At 50.1% G+C, this 19247-nt stretch overlaps 1 protein-coding gene across 5 annotated transcripts in view; it reads left to right on the top strand.

Moving 5' to 3' along the window:
- The window catches only part of LOC122391787 (sodium channel protein para-like), a 93997-nt gene that overhangs the window by 55133 nt on the left and 19617 nt on the right, over positions 1 to 19247 (top strand). For 4 of the 5 annotated variants that reach the window (XM_043386033.1, XM_043386030.1, XM_043386032.1 and 1 more), the window contains 12 exons: positions 162 to 236; positions 444 to 703; positions 1015 to 1188; positions 1428 to 1590; positions 1789 to 1976; positions 3791 to 3998; positions 4226 to 4321; positions 7537 to 7654; positions 7834 to 7946; positions 8353 to 8606; positions 9202 to 9375; positions 9712 to 9834. In XM_043386033.1, the coding sequence (XP_043241968.1) occupies positions 162 to 236; positions 444 to 703; positions 1015 to 1188; positions 1428 to 1590; positions 1789 to 1976; positions 3791 to 3998; positions 4226 to 4321; positions 7537 to 7654; positions 7834 to 7946; positions 8353 to 8606; positions 9202 to 9375; positions 9712 to 9834 (1946 nt within the window). The remainder of the gene's footprint in view (positions 1 to 161; positions 237 to 443; positions 704 to 1014; positions 1189 to 1427; positions 1591 to 1788; positions 1977 to 3790; positions 3999 to 4225; positions 4322 to 7536; positions 7655 to 7833; positions 7947 to 8352; positions 8607 to 9201; positions 9376 to 9711; positions 9835 to 19247) is intronic. The other variant, XM_043386031.1, reaches the window with a different exon arrangement.

Here is a 19247-nt window from a genome sequence, read left to right as displayed (position 1 = left end):
CGATAAATGAGTGTCATGTTTAATTAAAGAGATTATAGGTATTTATGTGTACAGTTTTCATAATAATTCATTGAATGGGCTGGTATGTATCACATGGTATCGCTTATTCCCCTGTATTTCCTTTTCCAGGAAGTGACTCGTCTATTTTGCTCTGATTTCAGATTTAATGGTGCTCAACAACATTATCGAGCAGGCCTCCCAAGCGAGGGGCCGCCGGCCCAGCCGACAAGTCTGTGGTACGCACACCTAGGACGAATGGTGCTCTGTGCAGCTGCATAAGGCAGCTCGTGAGCGCGTGGCTTTCTTCATCTCATAATTGTTTTACATACATGTGTAGAACTTTAGCCATAACAGACACTTAGCGCCAAAGAGCGTCGATAGCCGATAAGCTGGCCGATTTTCAGAGCTCCGACTTTACCCGTCCGTCTTTATCGCCGTTCCAGATCTGGAAGATGACGAGGAGGAGGACATCACCTTCAAGGACAGGTGCAAGATGTTCACCACCAAGTTCATCGACATCTTCTGCGTGTGGGACTGCTGCTGGGCCTGGGTGAAACTGCAGGAACTCATCGGCCTGGTGGTGTTTGACGCCTTCGTCGAGCTGTTCATCACGCTCTGCATCGTCGTGAACACGCTGTTCATGGCGCTGGACCAGTACAACATGTCCGACTCCCTGAGCAACTTCCTCTCGCGAGGCAACTACGTGAGTGGCCGCGGCCTCCGCGCGCAATCAGTGGTGTAATCGCCCCATTGTTTGGGTGAGGGGCCGATGGCGAGAGTAGCTCATAACTGGCCACAAAACGCACTATATGAGACATATTACGAAATTCATGTAATATAACAAACCTGCAAGCCAGTGACATGCAAATTTCAATTGTCGATCGTGGATAATTGGAAGGAATGTATGCAAAATGATTCACCTGAAAGTAAAACTAGATACCAAGGACAGTGTAGCACTCACCAAACTTCACCAAAACAAACCCCACCTAAAACCCACTGTCGGTGCCCTTTCAGTTTTTCACGGCCACATTCACCATCGAGGCGACCATGAAGCTGGTGGCCATGAGTCCCAAGTACTACTTCAAGGAGGGCTGGAACGTGTTCGACTTCATCATCGTGTTCCTGTCGCTGGTCGAGCTCGGACTCTCGGGCATCAAGGGCCTGTCGGTGCTGCGCTCCTTCCGTCTGGTAAGTGTCAAAGGGATGATGGACGCTGAGAGATGATAGGCGGGAAACGTCAACCTTGTGCAACAGAGAGTCGGGTCGGGGATTGTATTCAACTCCTGCTGCTTTATGCCTGGTAGTTGATTAGTACCGATACAGCTGATTAAATTCCTTAAATAACCGATTGAATACCGATGCGCAACGTGTGCCTCATTGCATCGTCTATGATACGGTGATTTGAGCGTGCTTCGTCTCTCCGCCAGCTGCGAGTGTTCAAGCTGGCCAAGTCGTGGCCCACGCTGAACCTGCTCATCTCCATCATGGGCCAGACGGTGGGCGCCATCGGAAACTTGACCATCGTCCTCTGCATCATCGTCTTCATCTTTGCCGTCATGGGCATGCAGCTGTTCGGCAAAAACTACGTAGGTCAGTAAAAGGCCAACGTGACGCATATGCTATCAAGTTTCAGTGTATGAACCCATTTTTAGAGGGTAGGTATGTAAAACACACCGATGCTAGAGTGATTTGGATTGCGCGTGCCTGTGCCATCAAAAATAAGGTATTTGCCTTTGAACGGCATTTAATGAATTAGTTCTGATACACTAACCCTTCCATCATTTGCAGAGAACAAACACCTGTTTCCGAGCGGCGAGGTACCGCGGTGGAACTTCACCGACTTCATGCACAGCATAATGATCGTGTTCAGAGTGCTGTGCGGCGAGTGGATCGAGTCCATGTGGGACTGCCTCAAAGTCAGCGGCTCGCTCTGCGTACCATTCTTCCTGGCCACGGTCGTCATAGCCAACTTGGTGGTAAGTGGCCGGCCGCCACTAGGTAAGTGCTGACTAGGGCACTGAATGGGCGTAAGATTGGTACTTACTCTGCCGGCGGTGAACTCAAGAAAGAGCTGCTTCCAAAGTCGATCAATCACCATAAATACCTATCATAACCCGCGCGGGGCTGGGGTCTCCAGCCGAACGCGCGGGGCTGGGGGTGGGTAAATTTTACCCCCCCCCCCCCTGTTATCTCCGAACTAATGGTCCGATTTGGAAAATTCAAACGCCAATCGAAAGATCTCATCACGAACAACTAAAAACATGTACTTAATTTAAAGTTTGAGCCTTGAGGTCAAGGTCAATGTCAGGTCAAGGGTACAAATTGCAAGTTTCTACAGTATCGGCCTTGCACCGTAGTTGCCGAAGAATGGACTGAGACTGATTGCCCAAAACGTGTTCTTAGGCTACCAAGACAATATTCGCTGCATACAATATCATTCAGAGGTCAAGGTCAAGGTCAGGTCAGGTCAGGTCAGGTCACCAAAAACAAAATATAGAAAAGGGCATGTGCGACACATGCTTTATGGGTCATTTTATTCATAGAATTCAATGGGCACACTCAATAGGTGATATGGACCACATCTGGATGAATTTTAGGTCGAGGTCAGGTCAAGGTCAGGTCAAGTAAGGTCAAATTTTGAAGTTGGTTGTTAAGGCCTAAAAAGGTGTCTATCTGATGCAGTTTTTCACGGCGAATCGAATGGTGCTATTTTTGTTTCCGTACGAGGTCTAGAACCTCCCAAAAATTCATTTTTCAAAATTTTTGTGTGTCGTGACGTCATGAAATTTCTAATAACTCCCACATTTTTGAACCGATTCTTCTAAAAATTGGTATGTAGGTGCACATAGACCACGTCTCTGACATAAATTCCGGTTTTTTCGATACACTCAAAATTTTTGATTTTATAATTATTTAACCAAAAAAGTCAGTTTTTTGAAAAAAGTTTGGCCAAAATCCAAAATTTTCAAAAAACCCAGATGGCCATTTGATATACAAAGTAGAATTACGTATAACCTTTTTTTGTTACGTCTTGATTCCTTTAAAAATGAAGATGTTAGCGGCGTTTGAAATTTTGCCGTTTTTTAGGCGAAAATGGCGAACATGACGTCACTAAAACGTCAATTTCTCAAAAATTTTCCGACGGATTTCGCTCAAATTTTCAGGGAACGTGTCAAATTGATGTAAGAAAAGGTACTGAAAATTTGGCGGCGCTGCGCGCCGCCGTTTTTGACTTATTGCAAAAATTCGCGAGGGTGGGTAAAATTTACCCCCCAGCCCCGCGCGGGATAATTTACAGAACCTGTCAGCAATGGATGGTCAAGTCTACCTACACTTTGGACAATAAGCAAATCTGTTCCTGCCAAAAACATAAGAAATAAGTGGTTCCCGGAAGCTGTTTAGCTACTCGTAGTTTGGTTCCCATTGCTTAGTTAGTCGCAGCTGTCAATATTCGTCTATGCGTTGTAAAAACGGTCCACCTAATGTATGAACGTTCAATGTGGGTAGGTACGGTTTTGTTCCCCTCTTCTGTCGTTTGTCTTTTGCTGTGTATGTGCCGCCCCCTTGTGCCTCACATCGGTCAGGTCCCAGACGTTCTACTGTCCCACCCGGCCCGGCCGTGCAGCGTCCCACTGTCCCACCCGGCCCAGTCCCGCACTGTCCCACTGTCCCAAACTGTCCCACACGGCGCTGTCCCACCGTCCCACCCACTCCGAACCCGCGGTGTCCCACCCGGCCCGCTCCCGCCGCCAGCCCAGCCCACCCACGCGGCCCGGTTGGCTGTCGCCAGGTACTCAGTCTCTTCTTAGCGCTGCTCCTGAGCAGTTTCGGCGCCTCCAACCTCTCAGCGGCCCCCACCAGCTCCAGCGACACCAACAAACTGGCAGAGGCCTTCGACCGCATAGGACGCTTCAAACGCTGGGTTAAAAACTCCATCCTGAACGGGCTCAAGGCGCTCCGGGCCAAGCTGACCAATCAGATCTCGGACCAGTCACGTGGTGAGTCGTGGGGCCAATCAGATCTCAGGCTTTTGTGACGGTAGCAGTGATTTCGATAGTTACCGTGGCTGTAAGTTGTAGCTGTTTGGCAATATGGTATAGCCACGCTTTTGTGATGCTAATTGTGACTATGTGACGGCAGTTCTCAGGGTAATTGTGGCTGTATTACTGTAGCCGTGACCGTAGCACTGTGAAGGTAGCCGTGACCTGTGTGCCGCCCGTTTCAGACGCGCGAGCTCACGGCGATGGTGAGGAGAGCGGTGCTGCTGGTAAGACCCTGGTCGAAATGGCGCCTGGAAGAGAGCTCGGCAACGGTAAGTTAGGTCAGTGTCCGCTGCAGCCGAGCCCGCCCCCGCGCCGCCTTCTTCGTGTGTGCGCGCGCTTGGCTGACGGGTGCCGGCGCACACAGCCGCTATCAGGGTTCAGAAGTGGCCAATACCCTAATTTTCGACAAATTTTAAAGCGTGATTTTCTCACATTTTCTGGTCGTAAATTGATCAGACTGTATAAAATATCATCCAGAAAAAATATTACTCATTCTGGCACAGATTGGTGGGCTCCCAAAGAACACCGTTTTGTTTTGCTCCGTGAGACCGAACTTGTGCTGCGATTTTCATGTAAATGTTGACGAGTCTCCTGTCATATTCTTTGCTTGAAAATGCGTAAGTAAGATATCAGCTGAAAGGGGAAAATGTGCGGAATCCATTGGTAACAAAAGTGCATCTAAAAAACTTCCCAATCAGTTATTATAAGCTAATTGTTGCACACTTGCACAAAGCAGAAGGGCTTGAGGATTTAAATATTTACATAGGCCTACCAAAAAACGCACAGCGTGCTTCACATCGAGACAACGTCCATAACATATACCGTACAATTGTGATTCATTTGCTGAAAAAATTAGGTCGGCATCACACTGCCGGCAAAAGTTATTGCAGTTCTAGTGACGCTAGGTCGTCGCCCGGCCGACCCCGGTCAGGTCGGCCGGGCGGCGGCCGTGCAGCTGACGTCCGTGCGGTTCGGCAGCTGACCAATCAGCTGCGAGAGAGGAGCGCGGTCCGTCTAATCGCCCCCGGCAGTTGCTTGTGCTGAGGGGTGCTCGACGCTCGTGTCGATTGCATTTGTTGGTTGTCGATTGTCGAATGACTTGTGGGTATACTTTCTGGTGACCAATAAATGTACGTCGTCTTAACAGAATGTAGTCTGATCAAATTCAATAAAGTAAAAAGACATCCAGCCAACAGAATATCGTAAGAATGTCCGATATGGTTGATAACATTCAGAGTTTTGGGGAGCAGCCATCGACCAGAATGAACGTCATTGGCTTTTGTATGTAACATTTGCATTGCTTTTGGAAAGTTTCAGTCAGATATCTTCAGAAATGGCAATGTTATTGGCTTTTGCATTTTACCGTAGTCAGTTAATCACAATTTTCGATATTGCAAAGGCAATTTCAGTACGTTCTTGACATCGAAAACCAAAATGAATAGCATCATCGTGTTCCAGAGCTCAAATTGCATCCGATGCACATCTTTTTTGTTGATAATGCTCAACTTCAAAATTTGACCTTTTTGACCTCGCCGTGACCTGACCTTGATTTGTCGAATGGAAATAGTTTCGAATCGGACGACCCAGATGACATCATTTGTAGATGCTTTTGCCGAAATGGATCATTAAAGATGTGTCGCATGACCTTAAAAATGTATACATTTCCTTCCATGACCCTTTCCATGACCTTTTGTGACCCATGACCTTTCCATGACCTTTTGTGACAAAGTTAGGTTTCGTTTATCAGCTATTCCTATCAGAAGCCGTTTGAACTTTTAGTATTGAACGAGTAGTTTCGAAGACAGCAGGGAAGCTATGCAGAATCCCCTCCCGAGTCACCCACGTTATGGGATATACCCGTCATCCGCGGATTACAAGCAAAAATATTTTTTTACGGCAATGATGTATCAGCATGGATGCTCATACGTTCCCATATGTGACCTTACGGTTGACTTCACATACAATAAAAATTCCTTGGCAAAATGTCAACTGGTTAACGAGTTATCGCATTTTGGCCACTTCCGAACTCAAATAGCGGCTGTGTGAGGCGGTGCCGGCGGCGGCGGCGGCGGCGGCGCACTGGCTGGTGGGCGGAGCTTCGCCGCTGCTGGTCCCGCCCCCGTCCCGCCCCCGTCCCGCCCCGTCTTCACCTGCCCCGCCCGCCCCTGCCCCGCCTCCTGGCCCGTCCGGCCCTCAATGGCGACTCAAAGTCATGCTGGAAATCATTGAGACGAAGTGTAATGTCGGTCCGAAGCGGTCGACATGGCACGGCATTGCGATGCAATGGCACCATTGGAAAAGGAACTTTGGATGAATCTGGTTTGACTTCGGCAGTTTTCCTTTGCATTTTTCAATATTGTCTCTGGTGCAGATATTGTAAAGTTGAATATCGTTTCTTTGTATTTCATCAAATTCCCAGTCTCTCATTCTCACCTAAGCAGCATGGGCTATTAAAACGGCTTGAACATAGAGCACGCTAGAAACAAACTGACGTCGGACAAGGAATGAAGGTGCATGAGGCCGAGGGTTTGCTTCAAACTAGTTGAAGCTAAGTCATTCTTAGCACTGCATGCATATAACTAAGGGCAACAGTTATCTTCAAAAAGTCTTTTTTTAAGACATTTATCTTCCCCTCACGTCCGTGCCCGGATTATTGCAACGTCTTGGCTATAACCAATTTAAATGAAGTTCCCTGTCGCAGTAAATTCACAAGGTCCCCATACCTTACATAGCGTGAGTAAGCATGTTCAATAAAAAAGGCTTTGGCTGCAGACATGCCTGTTGTCACAATTGACAATTGCATTTAATGCCCACTCGTTCAACTTGATATAAGTGCAGTGTAAACAATTAAAAGATCAAGGTCATTAATATCAACATCTTAACACGTTAAACAATTATACATTGCTGTACCTAAAGTGACTAAGTTCAGTTACCATTTTGAAAATAAAATAAAGTACCAAACTGAGAGCCAAACAATGTATTGCGATTTGCATAATATATCGCCTTATCTTTTAGCCTTAATGGTAGTTATGCTTCGTAGCTTATTTCTTCTTCTAGACTTTTATGTACAATTGTGAAACTCCCCGCACACAATCTCGCTCGCTGCCGAAATTCCTACTTACATTATGATAGCAATTTTGATTTTTTCCAACCTGTCACTTTGATCTTTTGCATAAGAAATACCTACTGTCACTATGACATCACGTTACGTGGTAGGTAGCTGAGTCATTGACTAGATACCCCATTCGTGATATTTAGAAAGACATCGCTCATTCTTGGGGACGCTAAGATTGGTGTTTTCACTCTGATGTACCTACAGTTTTCCTTCTCCGTCAACCTGTAGCATACAACAGACATACCTATTATCTGTTGTTACTGGAGTTCTCACGCAGTCATAAGCAGCCACTATTAGCATTCAGGTTTCAGCTGAGACCCTTCAGCTCGCGACTGTGGACGCTGACCTCTAACACAAGTGTCCCCACCGGTTCCGCAGATGGGAAGGCGATGGCTCTGACGGGCTCACCGACCGACAAGAGTCACGCCATCGTCGCCAACTCGATCGTCATGCCGCCGACGGACGCCGTCATATTCAACGAGCCCGACTGTATCAGGTGCGGAGACAGTGCAGCGTACGACGACTTCATTGTGAGAGCAGCGGGCTCAGTATTCGCACAGATAGGCTCTATAAACGGTTTACGTATGTGCACCTTGACATGTTTGAAGTGAAGGCGGGTTGCGAGTGGTGTCGTACCGCAGACCTCTTACACTGCCGCTGACGGGCCTGTTGCAGCAACAAGTCTCTGGGCAGCCACAAGAACCGGCGACTGGAGGAGGGCAGTCACTACGGCAGCGGCTCCAGCATCGACTCGTTCGAGAAGCGCAACAGGGAGGACCTGGAGAGCGGTACGTGCGCGCACATGGCGCCCACCTTCTTCTTAGCAGATCAGCCGATTACACGGAGACCACACGGATCACACAAGGAGAAATATATCTGAATGTGTGTGATCGCTTGAAGAAAAAGGCCCTGAACCGTAAGGCTATGTGGTTGGTTTCTACATTAGCATGACGATAGCGTAGACCATGGGCTTCATTTATGTGATCATCTTAATGGTAATAAAGATAAAAGATTATCAGTGAAATGGCAGTGTCAGTGTCAGTGCCCTGCCTATCGTTTGCCCTCAGACAGTACCCTGACGCACCATTTGCCCTCAGGCGTGACCTAGCCCGCCGTTCACCCTCAGGTAGTGTCCTGACCTTCCTTGCGCCCTCAGGTGTGTGACCTCTGTCCTGACCCTCCGTGTGCCCTCAGGCGTGTACGGCGACGAGCTGGACGAGAATGGCCGAGTGATGGACACCACGTCTGACAACGTGCAGGCCAACGACGCGCCGGCCGACTGTTTCACCGAGGCGTTCTACGTGCGGTGTCCGTCGTGCCGCGGCAGCCCCAACTCGCCCTTCTGGCAGGGCTGGGCCACGCTGCGGCTCAAGACGTACCGGCTCATCGAGAACAAGTACTTCGAGACGGCCGTCATCGTCATGATCCTGCTCAGCAGTGGAGCGCTGGTCAGTAACATCGAATTACCGGGTAGAAATTTAGTCGTGATGGAAGGGTACGGTTAGGTTCGTGTTAAAGACACGTCACGAACGCTGAAATTTGTTTATTCGGTGATTGATTACAACTTTGATAAATATTATGATGCTTATTAGCCGTTTTCACGACGGCCATCTGGTACACATTTGGTGCACATCTGGTACAGATTAGGTGCAGATTTGGTCAAATCAGGTTCAGTGTGTCTCTTAGCAGCTATCAGCTAGGGTTGCACTAATTGCTTATGTGCCTGCTTTGTCATATTATCAGGGAGCATCATCGATTAAAACACTGAAATAAATTTAATGAAGATATTTGCTGTAAAAGAGATTAGGTGCAGATTTGGTGAAATCAGGTGCATTCGCCGGATAGCCCGTCGTGAAAACGGCTATTATGACTCACGATTTAGATGAGTAAGAACCAAACAGGTAATTTGATGATAAAATTATCCACAGCGATTTCGGATAACAAGGGATTTAGAATAGTTTGAAAAGCATATCTGGCCCATACCGAAAGCGCTAAGTGGGAAAACTTTACCCTGCTTAAATAACTGTTTTATTTGTCCCACAGGCGTTAGAAGACGTGCATCTGAAGGACAATCCCGTGCTGCAAGACATTCTCTACTACATGGACCGCATCTTCACCGTGATATTCTTCATCGAGATGTTGGTCAAGTGGCTGGCCTTCGGGTTCAAGAAATACTTCACGAACGCTTGGTGCTGGCTGGACTTCCTCATTGTGATGGTAAGGCACTTACTCGTTTTGGTATGGTTTTGAACTAATCTGTAGCATTTCATATATGCCGTCGAAGAAATAGTATGCAAAAGGGTCGTAGATGAACACATCAGAAATCCCAACATTTCTATTTGTCTGATCATAATTTGTAATAGTTCAACTTTAACTAGCCTTTCAGCATCACGACTAGCTTTTTGTCCCATCGGACCATTTTTCGATGGACCACCTTTGTCCCGTGTCTCCATGGCAAATAATTTTCACCCACCGGGCCACATACCATCGTCTCGCGCTTGGACCATGACTCACCCTTCGATATCTGACGGTGCCTGTTGCCGCGGCCGACAGGTGTCGCTCATCAATCTGGTGGCCACACTCGCCGGACAGGCCGGCCTGCAGGCCTTCAAGACCATGCGAACGCTCCGAGCGCTCCGGCCGCTGCGAGCCATGTCCCGGATGCAGGGCATGAAGGTCAGTAAAGGTCACAGTATGTAGGTTGTAACGCTGGCGGTTACATTTTGCCAATTTTTCGGACCTCAACATAAGACTACAACTCAACCCCGCGGCACGACTCAAAGAAGAGGATAGAAAATGTAACGTTTGTGCGGTTGCATTTTCTATCCTCTTCTTTGAGTCGTGCCGCGGGGTTGAGTTGTAGTCTTATGTTGAGGTCCGAAAAATTGGCAAAATGTAACCGCCAGCGTTACATTTTCTATCCTCTTCTTGAGTCGTGCCCCCACGACTCGGAGTAGCTGTCTATGCAAGATATTTTATTTGTTTTGATGATTTGCGAGGCTGGTCAGTCACTGGGGCACATAGGCTGCTACACTGTACGGTGATGGGTCATTGGGTTATGGGCATTCAAAGAGGATAATTTACTCAGGTTGACTGCCCGAGGCTCTCTCTCGACCCGGTCGGGGCCCCCATTAAACATATTTTTAAGGTGTGATATCCGAAAACACTTGACATCACAGCAACTGCACGGAGGCGGATAACTCCCACTGGATATAACACATTCATGCCTCCACACGATCATCCTTCACCCATGCGCTCATTCACGTCCCATGCATACAGATAAAATGTCAGATTTCCAGTCTGATCCCTCCCTATTTTCCTAACTTCCCCCAGTGGTGTACAGAAGCTCGTTAAATGTAAGCATACTAAATGTTTAAGTTTAAAACCATGACATTGTCGAACAAGATCCTACTTGAAATTACTAATGCGCGCCGGTGGCTACTTGGCTGTCAACGACATGGCCAGTGTCGGTTGGCAGCACTCACGTGCTCCGCACGCGTGGTATTTAATGTCACCTGGTCGGCCCCGGAACTCAAGCCGGTTCCCCGCGCCCTCATGGCGTTCCCCGCGCCCTCATGGCGTTCCCCGCGCCCTCATGGCGTTTCCCGCGCCCTCATGGCGTTCCCCGCGCCCTCATGGCGTTCCCCGCGCCCTCATGGCGTCCCCGCGCCCTCATGGCGTTCCCCGCGCCCTCATGGCGTTCCCCGCGCCCTCATGGCGTCCCCGCGCCCTCATGGCGTTCCCCGCGCCCTCATGGCGTCCCCAGCGCCCTCATGGCGTTCCCCGCGCCCTCATGGCGTCCCCAGCGCCCTCATGGCGTTCCCCGCGCCCTCATGGCGTTCCCCCTCGCCCTCATGGCGTTCCCCGCGCCCTCATGGCGTTCCCCGCGCCCTCATGGCGTTCCCTGCGCCCTCATGGTGTTCCCCGCGCCCTCATGGCGTTCCCCGAACCGACCTCCATACATGCTTATTTCCCTTGCCACTTATTTACCGCATCAGATCAGTTTCCAGGTCACCAGATCACACATCGCAAGATTCTTTTCTGACCAAACCTATTCAGAAAGCGGTAATTCCTCTGTAACCCAGCCGTTTTAACCTATCATTCCGGAACAAACCAATCGCTAAAATTAAGCAACTCTAAATCACCAACGTTAAACGTCCCCTATCACTGATGCCTTAGCCAATAATCCTACTTGCACGTTTAAAATGAGCTTAGGCCCGAATACCATCAGATCAATCATAATTGCATATTCAATCGTGCAACCCAAACCCGTCCCTGTTTCCCATCACCCGCACGTGTAAACAACCGTGTCGGTGAGCTTATCACACACAGGGGTGTCACATGCATAGACAGCCTCGCAGCCCCTAAAACTTGCGCCGACCATTGTACGCCAAATCGGTATCACTCATCTCATACTCGGCTCGTAATCCATCCTAAAGTAACCTGTCCAAAAAACATTAATTGCGACCATGTTAGCACGCACATCGGACGCTGAACCGGGTTTTCGAACTGTACCCAATGACGTCATCAAAGGGTCGGGATAAGACTTTAACTATCCTCAGACGCGAGCGCGTACGAATGGTGCACTCTGCGCCGGCATGTCAAGAGTCCTGTGTCAATGACGTCACTTATCGATGGTCAAGGCAGGAGTGGATCCGATGACGTCATCAAATGTTCCGAACGAGTCCTTTTCCTACTCTCCAAGGTAAATGTATATGAATGGCATGACCAGCCCGACGTACCGAGGGCTCCGGGCCTATGACGTCACTCATCTGAGGGCACTGCTGGCATTATGCCCATGACGTCACGAGGACGATCACCGCGTGTTTCTCAGTTACCCTGAATAGTGGGCGCGGTCCGGGAGAGCACACGCGGGCCGGTGCTATGGCACCCGTCAAATACACAATTGGAGCGGCCTGCATGGCCCCCGGAGGGCACCGAACGACGAAATCTCCTTTCACATTGCCTGAGGGCAGATGTCACGCCCTTGACAGCGATCGGCCAGTTCTGCAGTGAGCTTTGCAGCCCTTTACTGGGATAGAACCAGTAGCTGCCCATAACGCACCACCGCCGCCCTCTGGGACGGGCTCTGCTCCCCGCTGGCAGTTAATCCCCTTTAATGACCGCCCACTGGGGTCGGGCGGCTGCCTTCTGCTTAAGAATGGCGCGGGACGCCATGCCAGCCGGTGTAGGATGGCCCTCTGGACCGTCTCCAGGAAATGATGTTCGACAATGTCATGGTTTTAAACTTAAACATTTAGTATGCTTACATTTAACGAGCTTCTGTACACCACTGGGGGAAGTTAGGAAAATAGGGAGGGATCAGACTGGAAATCTGACATTTTATCTGTATGCATGGGACGTGAATGAGCGCATGGGTGAAGGATGATCGTGTGGAGGCATGAATGCGTTATATCCAGTGGGAGTTATCCGCCTCCGTGCAGTTGCTGTGATGTCAAGTGTTTTCGGATATCACACCTTAAAAATATGTTTAATGGGGGCCCCGACCGGGTTGAGAGAGAGCCTCGGGCAGTCAACCTGAGTAAATTATCCTCTTTGAATGCCCATAACCCAATGACCCATCACCGTACAGTGTAGCAGCCTATGTGCCCCAGTGACTGACCAGCCTCGCAAATCTCAACAAATAAAATATCTTGCAGCCGAGCCCCGCTACAAGAAATTTGGCGCCCAACGTGGGGCGTGGTCATGTCCTGGTAGCATGAAGTCGGTGTGCTGACATGCATAGCCGAACCGAAAAAGTTGTTTCACCGAAAATCGCAAGAACGGATTTTCCAGGAGACTTTTCAGGTGACAGGTGTGCCCGGTGTTCCCTGCGGCGTACGGTTGGCCAGAGGCTCCTGGAGATCTGAAGATGTTGAAGGTCTGAGCATTAGTTTATCAAGGAAGATGTTGAAAGTTAACCCGAAAGAGAAAGGAGGCTTTGCAGTGGTATAAACACAGGGGCGGCTAAAATTAAACGTTAATGGCAAATGTTTGATTTGGACAATAACTGTATTGCTTTGCTGGCTGGCTGGGGATATGAAGATGTTGAAGGTTTGAGCATTCGTTTATCTATTAAAGATGTTGAAAGCTGACCTAAATTACAAAGGAAGACGTTTTGGCAGTTTAGGGGTTGATGACGGCTTTATGTTACTGGATGCGAAGGTATGATTGTGGCAGTTGTTGGCTGGGGGCATATATGAAGATGTTGTAGTACTGAAAAAAAAATCATCCCGGAAGATGTTGAAGGGTGGTCTGAATCAAAGGATAGACTTTTGGCAGCGGCATCATAACGAATGGCGATTTTGAGCGGAGGGAACAGGACCCGAAAACTGGAGCGGTGGAGCAGCTGGCGGAGGAGAGGAATCACAAGAGGCGGAGTTACCAGAAGTAGAGGAAAATGGAACGGGAAAGACTGGAGCGGACTACGAGCTGGTGAGAGGAAGATCCCGAGAAGAGGACGACAACTGGGAGCAGATCACGGCCGAGGCAAAGCTGTCTGAGAAAGGAGGGCGTGACGGAGGACCATCCCTCGGCGTCGCCATCATCGCCGAAAGGTCTTCTGCCTGCCCTCCCCGCTCTTTCATTTACAGGAGGAGCTGGTTTCCAGAAGGATGGAGGCGGTGCTGGCGGGGTTGGTTACCGAGGCGTTTGCTCGTCTCGCTAGCGGCCGCGCCCGCCGGCACTGCCGCCTATACCGACAACGGCAGGCGACGGGCTGGAGGTAGAGCTGGCGAAGATGGCTGCCGAGGCGCTCCCTCGTCTCGTGGGGGCCGTGCCCGCCGGCGCTGCCGCCCACAATGACGACAGCAGGCGACGGACCAGCAATGGAGCGGGCCGTGGCAACTGCCGGGGCAGCATCCACTTGCCTCATCTGGCCCTCCCGGCTACAGGATGCGGGGGCTGCCTACCGCAAAGTGCTCGAATCTTAGCAGCTCGTGCCGGCCAGATCATCGGAATCCGGACAAAGCGTCAGGCCTAGTACCCTAGCCAGTCTGCAAGGATGGCAGAAAGCGAAGGGCCACGCGACCTACCCGAGAGACTTTTCGTTTAATGTAAATATCCTGCAGTGTAATGTGTGTGTCCGTGTGTGAATTTGTGGTGCTTGTGTCGTGCGATTATGCCGGTAGTTCTATTACATCACACTAGATCTGGCGAAATCATAAGCTTCATAATAGAAATTTTGACTGCGCGTAAGGTTAATTAGTTTCTATGTATGTATAAGGGGATTCTATGTACGACCTTTTATGGGTCATGAATTCTATGTTTGCAGGGTCGATGGTGACTAGGACCAGTGACACCGACGGTTCGGAGAGGCCAAGCAGCAGGGTGCAATCCTTGTCCTCCCCATCCTTATCGCCAGCAATCCTTTCGCACAATTCCTCTTTCTACTGCAGACAGCTACTCCGAGTCGTGGGGGCACGACTCAAAGAAGAGGATAGAAAATGTAACGCTGGCGGTTACATTTTGCCAATTTTTCGGACCTCAACATAAGACTACAACTCAACCCCGCGGCACGACTCAAAGAAGAGGATAGAAAATGTAACGTTTGTGCGGTTGCATTTTCTATCATTTTTGCAAATAGCGTCATTGGCTGCAACGAAGACCTTTTTCTAACTTCAATTTAGTTCTGTTCCTGGCTGCAAACACGGGCTACGGCGCTACGGCCGATCAGCGTCCCATCTGGCCACCAGTCCCCACCGCGCCGAGATATCGAAAACATCCATTTTTAGCCCGGCCACATCGTCAAAAGGGTGTCGGAGCGGCATAACGGGCGTAGTACCGTTATTCGAGATCCGGGATCGGCGCCCGTCTGCTGAACAACAACTCTTACAAGCATTGTATTTCTCGGTTCTAACATTTCAAACGTTTCGGCACAAAAGCAAACTGCTTCAAACAGACACCCGCCACGACAGCTGCGCGGCGTCAGCGGCCAAAAGCGGTCATAACAGCCGACCGCCGACAGGGCACGAGGGGGCCTCCGGCTTTGACAACAAGGGTCCACTGTGGCGACCACCCCCCACTTCGTGGGAACCCGGATCTAAAGTCTGCAAATAGCATGCCGGGCCAGTGGCGATTCATTAATCAGTTGAACCCGGGAAGACAGGACTTGGTCCCAAGTTCGGCACCCCGATGCCAGCCATTTATCCAGCCGGACCATCACCGAAGGAGGGGAGTGGGGACCGACCCGGACATACGTGCTACCAAAGAAGAAAAATACACGGGACCACCTGGGAAGCACGCAATGGCAGGGACATAACGCCAGTACCCGCCGCCCAGCTGTCCTTATTACCCTATTCCCGGGAGAATACGACCCGGCGACAGATTCAAATCGCTGCAGCTGCGCCTCAGACACGGAACACAAGGGCAGTTTTGAAGCAAACACATCAATTTTCGAAGCTGAACAGACGAAATGACATGCCACTGACCCGGACCTGCACCCATCAGAAACACGGAACCGCCTGGAAAACACGCAGTGGCAGGAACATAATACCGGGCCGCACCTGCTTTGGCGAAGCTCTCCCTGGGAAAGAAGTCGCCTTTCGATTCCCTCCCCAAACCCCACCAGGTGGCCAGCGTCGTTCCCAGATAACCCGGATACGAGCGCCATCGGAAAAACACGGAACCGCCGCGCCGCCCTCCCCTTCCCCAGCGACCGACGTCAGGAATGCGGCTAAGGACAAAAAGAGAAGGAATGCAGAGAGAGAAAAGAAAAATCCTGTTTGAAGGCCAAAGAAGATGTTCTGAAGTACCGCCAGCTCGGCAAAAAGGTCATCAAATTCCAGGAGGGTCTGGGGAGCGTGCAACCGACGCAGAAACCGGATGAAGAAAAAAAACTATAACCTCTCGGGGGCGGCGTCTGATCGACAGGAACACATCACTACTCAAACGGCTGAAAGAAAGACAACAATCCGAGGACGCGCGCTACCACCAGTTTTGATTACAAGGGTAACAAGAAAGAAAAGGATACAGATCGCTTTGCTCAGCCAAAACTCCGGTGAAATGTAGAGCAGCCGATCGGAGTCACCGACGCCGTGAGTCCGGTGTCACGGTAAAGGGCGCTCGGCGCGGTACATCTGCGCCGTTCTCATTCAAATTCACAGGATCACCGAATATATCCAAGAAGCAATCCCTACCAGTCTGTAAGGCACATTGGGCGGACCAACAGAGCAATCCACGCAGCCAGAAGGACTCTACTCGAATGGAGGAGAGAAATGTGGGCGGGGCCAACGATGCCGTGACAGCTGGCCCTGAGGCTACATTTTCGTGGGAAGGGGTGGTAGCTTATGAGTTCCCACCTATCAGAGGAAAGGTAATTCGAAATGGGAGGAGCATCCTCAAAGATGGAGTATCACCATGACTACGGCCTGCCGGAGGGTACGCTGCGGAAACCGGGCAAGTCAAGGTTCCAAACTGGGATCAAACTTATGGGAAAATGGACCATTTTGACGGAACACGCAACCGATATCGGAAGAAAAGGGGCGGAGCAAAGTTGAGGATTCAGAAGATGGTCCGAGGAGGCGGCGAGAGGGATACAAAAAGGGCGGAAAAGAGAGAGGAGGGAGGACACAAGGACAGAGAGAGACAGTGGAGCACAGTCCAGTCGGTGGTGACGCAAGAGGTGGACGGGTCGGCGCCGTCTGGCGCCTGCCCTCATCTCTATCTCTCCGATCATGGCCAGCTTCCCGCCGCCGGCTCGACGACCCAGAGGGCTGACGCCAGTAAACAAGTAAGTCCCTGCACGGGAGCCAAGACCTGCTCGCCGGTCACATTCGCAGTCTGCGCCGGTACCACGCCTCGTCTGCTCGTCTCAATCTCTCGTCATTCAACGGTCAGCTCAGCGCCATCCAGCCAGCCATTGTATCAAATTTGGCACCCAGCACCAAAAGGTTAGCACTGGTGGCACAAGTCTGCTCAGCCCATCTTTTCCTTATCATGTGCCCTGTTTGCCGCCCTGGTCTCTCTCTCTCCCTGAGGTGATTAATCCGGCCTTATTGGTTACTGATGGATCTGATTAGAGGGGACAGTAGAATAGGTGTGAGTGTGTGAGCGTGGTGTGTGGGGATAATCGATGGGTTCATTAGCAGGATCACAGGGGAGGCGTGCCCTGACACCTGGCACTGTGGCGTGGCGTCGTGGTCGGGCTCTGCCCCGCTCATCAGAGGTGCCCCCCGGGTTAATCTCTGAGGGGGGGGGGGAGAATGCTCTCTGTCTGCGCGTGTTAATTATCTGACTGGCCTATCGTCCGGCCTCCGGGTTTGATTGCAGTTCGTTACTTTGGTTTTGCCATTCGTACCACCAGCTCCTAGGGAAATAGGTTATTAGCGCCGTTATCTGAAATTTGATATCGATTTCTCTTTCGAATTGGTCGGTGTAAAGTCTTTGGCTAATTTGATCTCTTCGCCTTTGTGAATAAAACCGGGGATAGTGGAACGATTCTTTCAGAGTTAATTGGGAAATGAGACCACAAATGGGGAGCGATCGGGGAGTTTAAACACGTTTATGGTAGGGCCGGGACACTTCAGTGGGCCTTGCAGGTGACAAGACTGGGGGAATATGGTGTGGGTATCAGCGGGACACATGATGAGTCCACTAATCACGAGGATTCCGGCGGCACAAATGATTTGTCTCACATCAGCGTCTGTGCTAGCGGTGCGGCTGAACCGGCCGGCCGGTCGGCTGATCACTGATGGCGTACAGTTTGGTGAAGGCGGTTCCGTAACTAAGTTTCCCAGCCTTTAAATCTCCTAGCTCTGTTTGTTTTTTTGTTTTTTTTCTGTTCAGCTTCCAGTTAATTCTTTACCTCGTTGCAAAATATCGTCAGTCCATTATCGTCATTTACCGGCCTTCATTTCGGATATCTCAGGTTAATTTCGGTATAGAATCAGTAGCTCACACCTCAGACTTATCTGATCAGCTAATAATTTGTCTTATGCAGCATCTGTTAGGTCCTTATTTTCAAATAGTTTGAAATAATCTACGTGCCATGACGCTGTACTTTGTGTTTTGCCGTTTCCTTGTTGTGGTTTTAATAACGTAAGTGAAATGGACGTGCTTATGGTTAAATTTTAACTGTTATTATAGTTCGGTCTCCAAAGTAAAGTAGAACCTTTGATGGGAAGCAATCCGACTTGTTCTTATAATTCATGAATAGCTCGATATCGCCTCGATCGACTTACAGAATTGCTTTGCGTTCAGATTCCTTACGACACGGCAAAATGCAGTAGTACGCTACACATTTAGATCATTAGCTGTCCTGGTGATTGTTATATTATCCAAGGAAAGAATAGGAACAATCGCGTGCCATTAATCACTCACCCCGCGGCCGTACGGTGTCGGTCAGCTGGGCTCTCGGAAGGTATGCGGGGGCGGTCTGCCGCATGGGAAGGGATCAGACGGGCCGGGCGGAGCAGCGGATTAGCGAGTCGGAGCGGGACGGACGGCCGGGCGCGCGTCGGGAGCGTGTCGTGGCCGAGCCAGGTCAGTGACGAGCAATTAATTACGCTGTCAAAGAACGATTGAACATGGACTTTTGTTTGTAAAGGAGGAGATCAATGCGGTTAGTTGTTCAATTAGGGCATTATATTAGTTGAGAATGGTCTGGATAATCCGATTAAACCCGAGGATCATTCAAGTCATCTAGCATTTAACGGACACTGAAGTTGATCCATTTTTACAGTGCATTCAAGTATGCGTGTAAATAATCAACACCGCCACCTTCCCAACTGTGGTCCTCGTCAAGTCGATCGATGAGTCGTCGGTCTGTCTGTCTGTCTGTCTGTCTGTCTGTCTGTCTGTCTGCCTGTCTGTCTGTCTCTCTGTCAGCCCATCTGTCTGTCGGTCTGGCCTGTCAGTCTGTCGGTCTGCCAGCCCGTTCGTCTGTTTATTCGTCAGATTGCACGCCATCCAGTCGGTGAGATAGTCGACCTGTCTCGCTAGCCACCCCGTCGGTTTGTCGGTCCAATTGTCTGCACGTCCTTCTGTCAAATGGGTTAGATTGTCGGTCCGTGGATTTGTCAAAATGTCGGTCGGTGCGTCTGGCGACCGTCCATGAATGTCTGGTTGTCTGGCTCCCCTTCCCTGTAGTT

This window comes from Amphibalanus amphitrite, unplaced genomic scaffold (assembly GCF_019059575.1).
Source record: "Amphibalanus amphitrite isolate SeventyFive unplaced genomic scaffold, NRLGWU_Aamphi_draft 000454F_arrow, whole genome shotgun sequence".
Taxonomy (NCBI): domain Eukaryota; kingdom Metazoa; phylum Arthropoda; class Thecostraca; order Balanomorpha; family Balanidae; genus Amphibalanus; species Amphibalanus amphitrite.
Note: the sequence above shows the minus strand (reverse complement) of the source record. Positions and strands in the feature narration are given on the sequence as shown.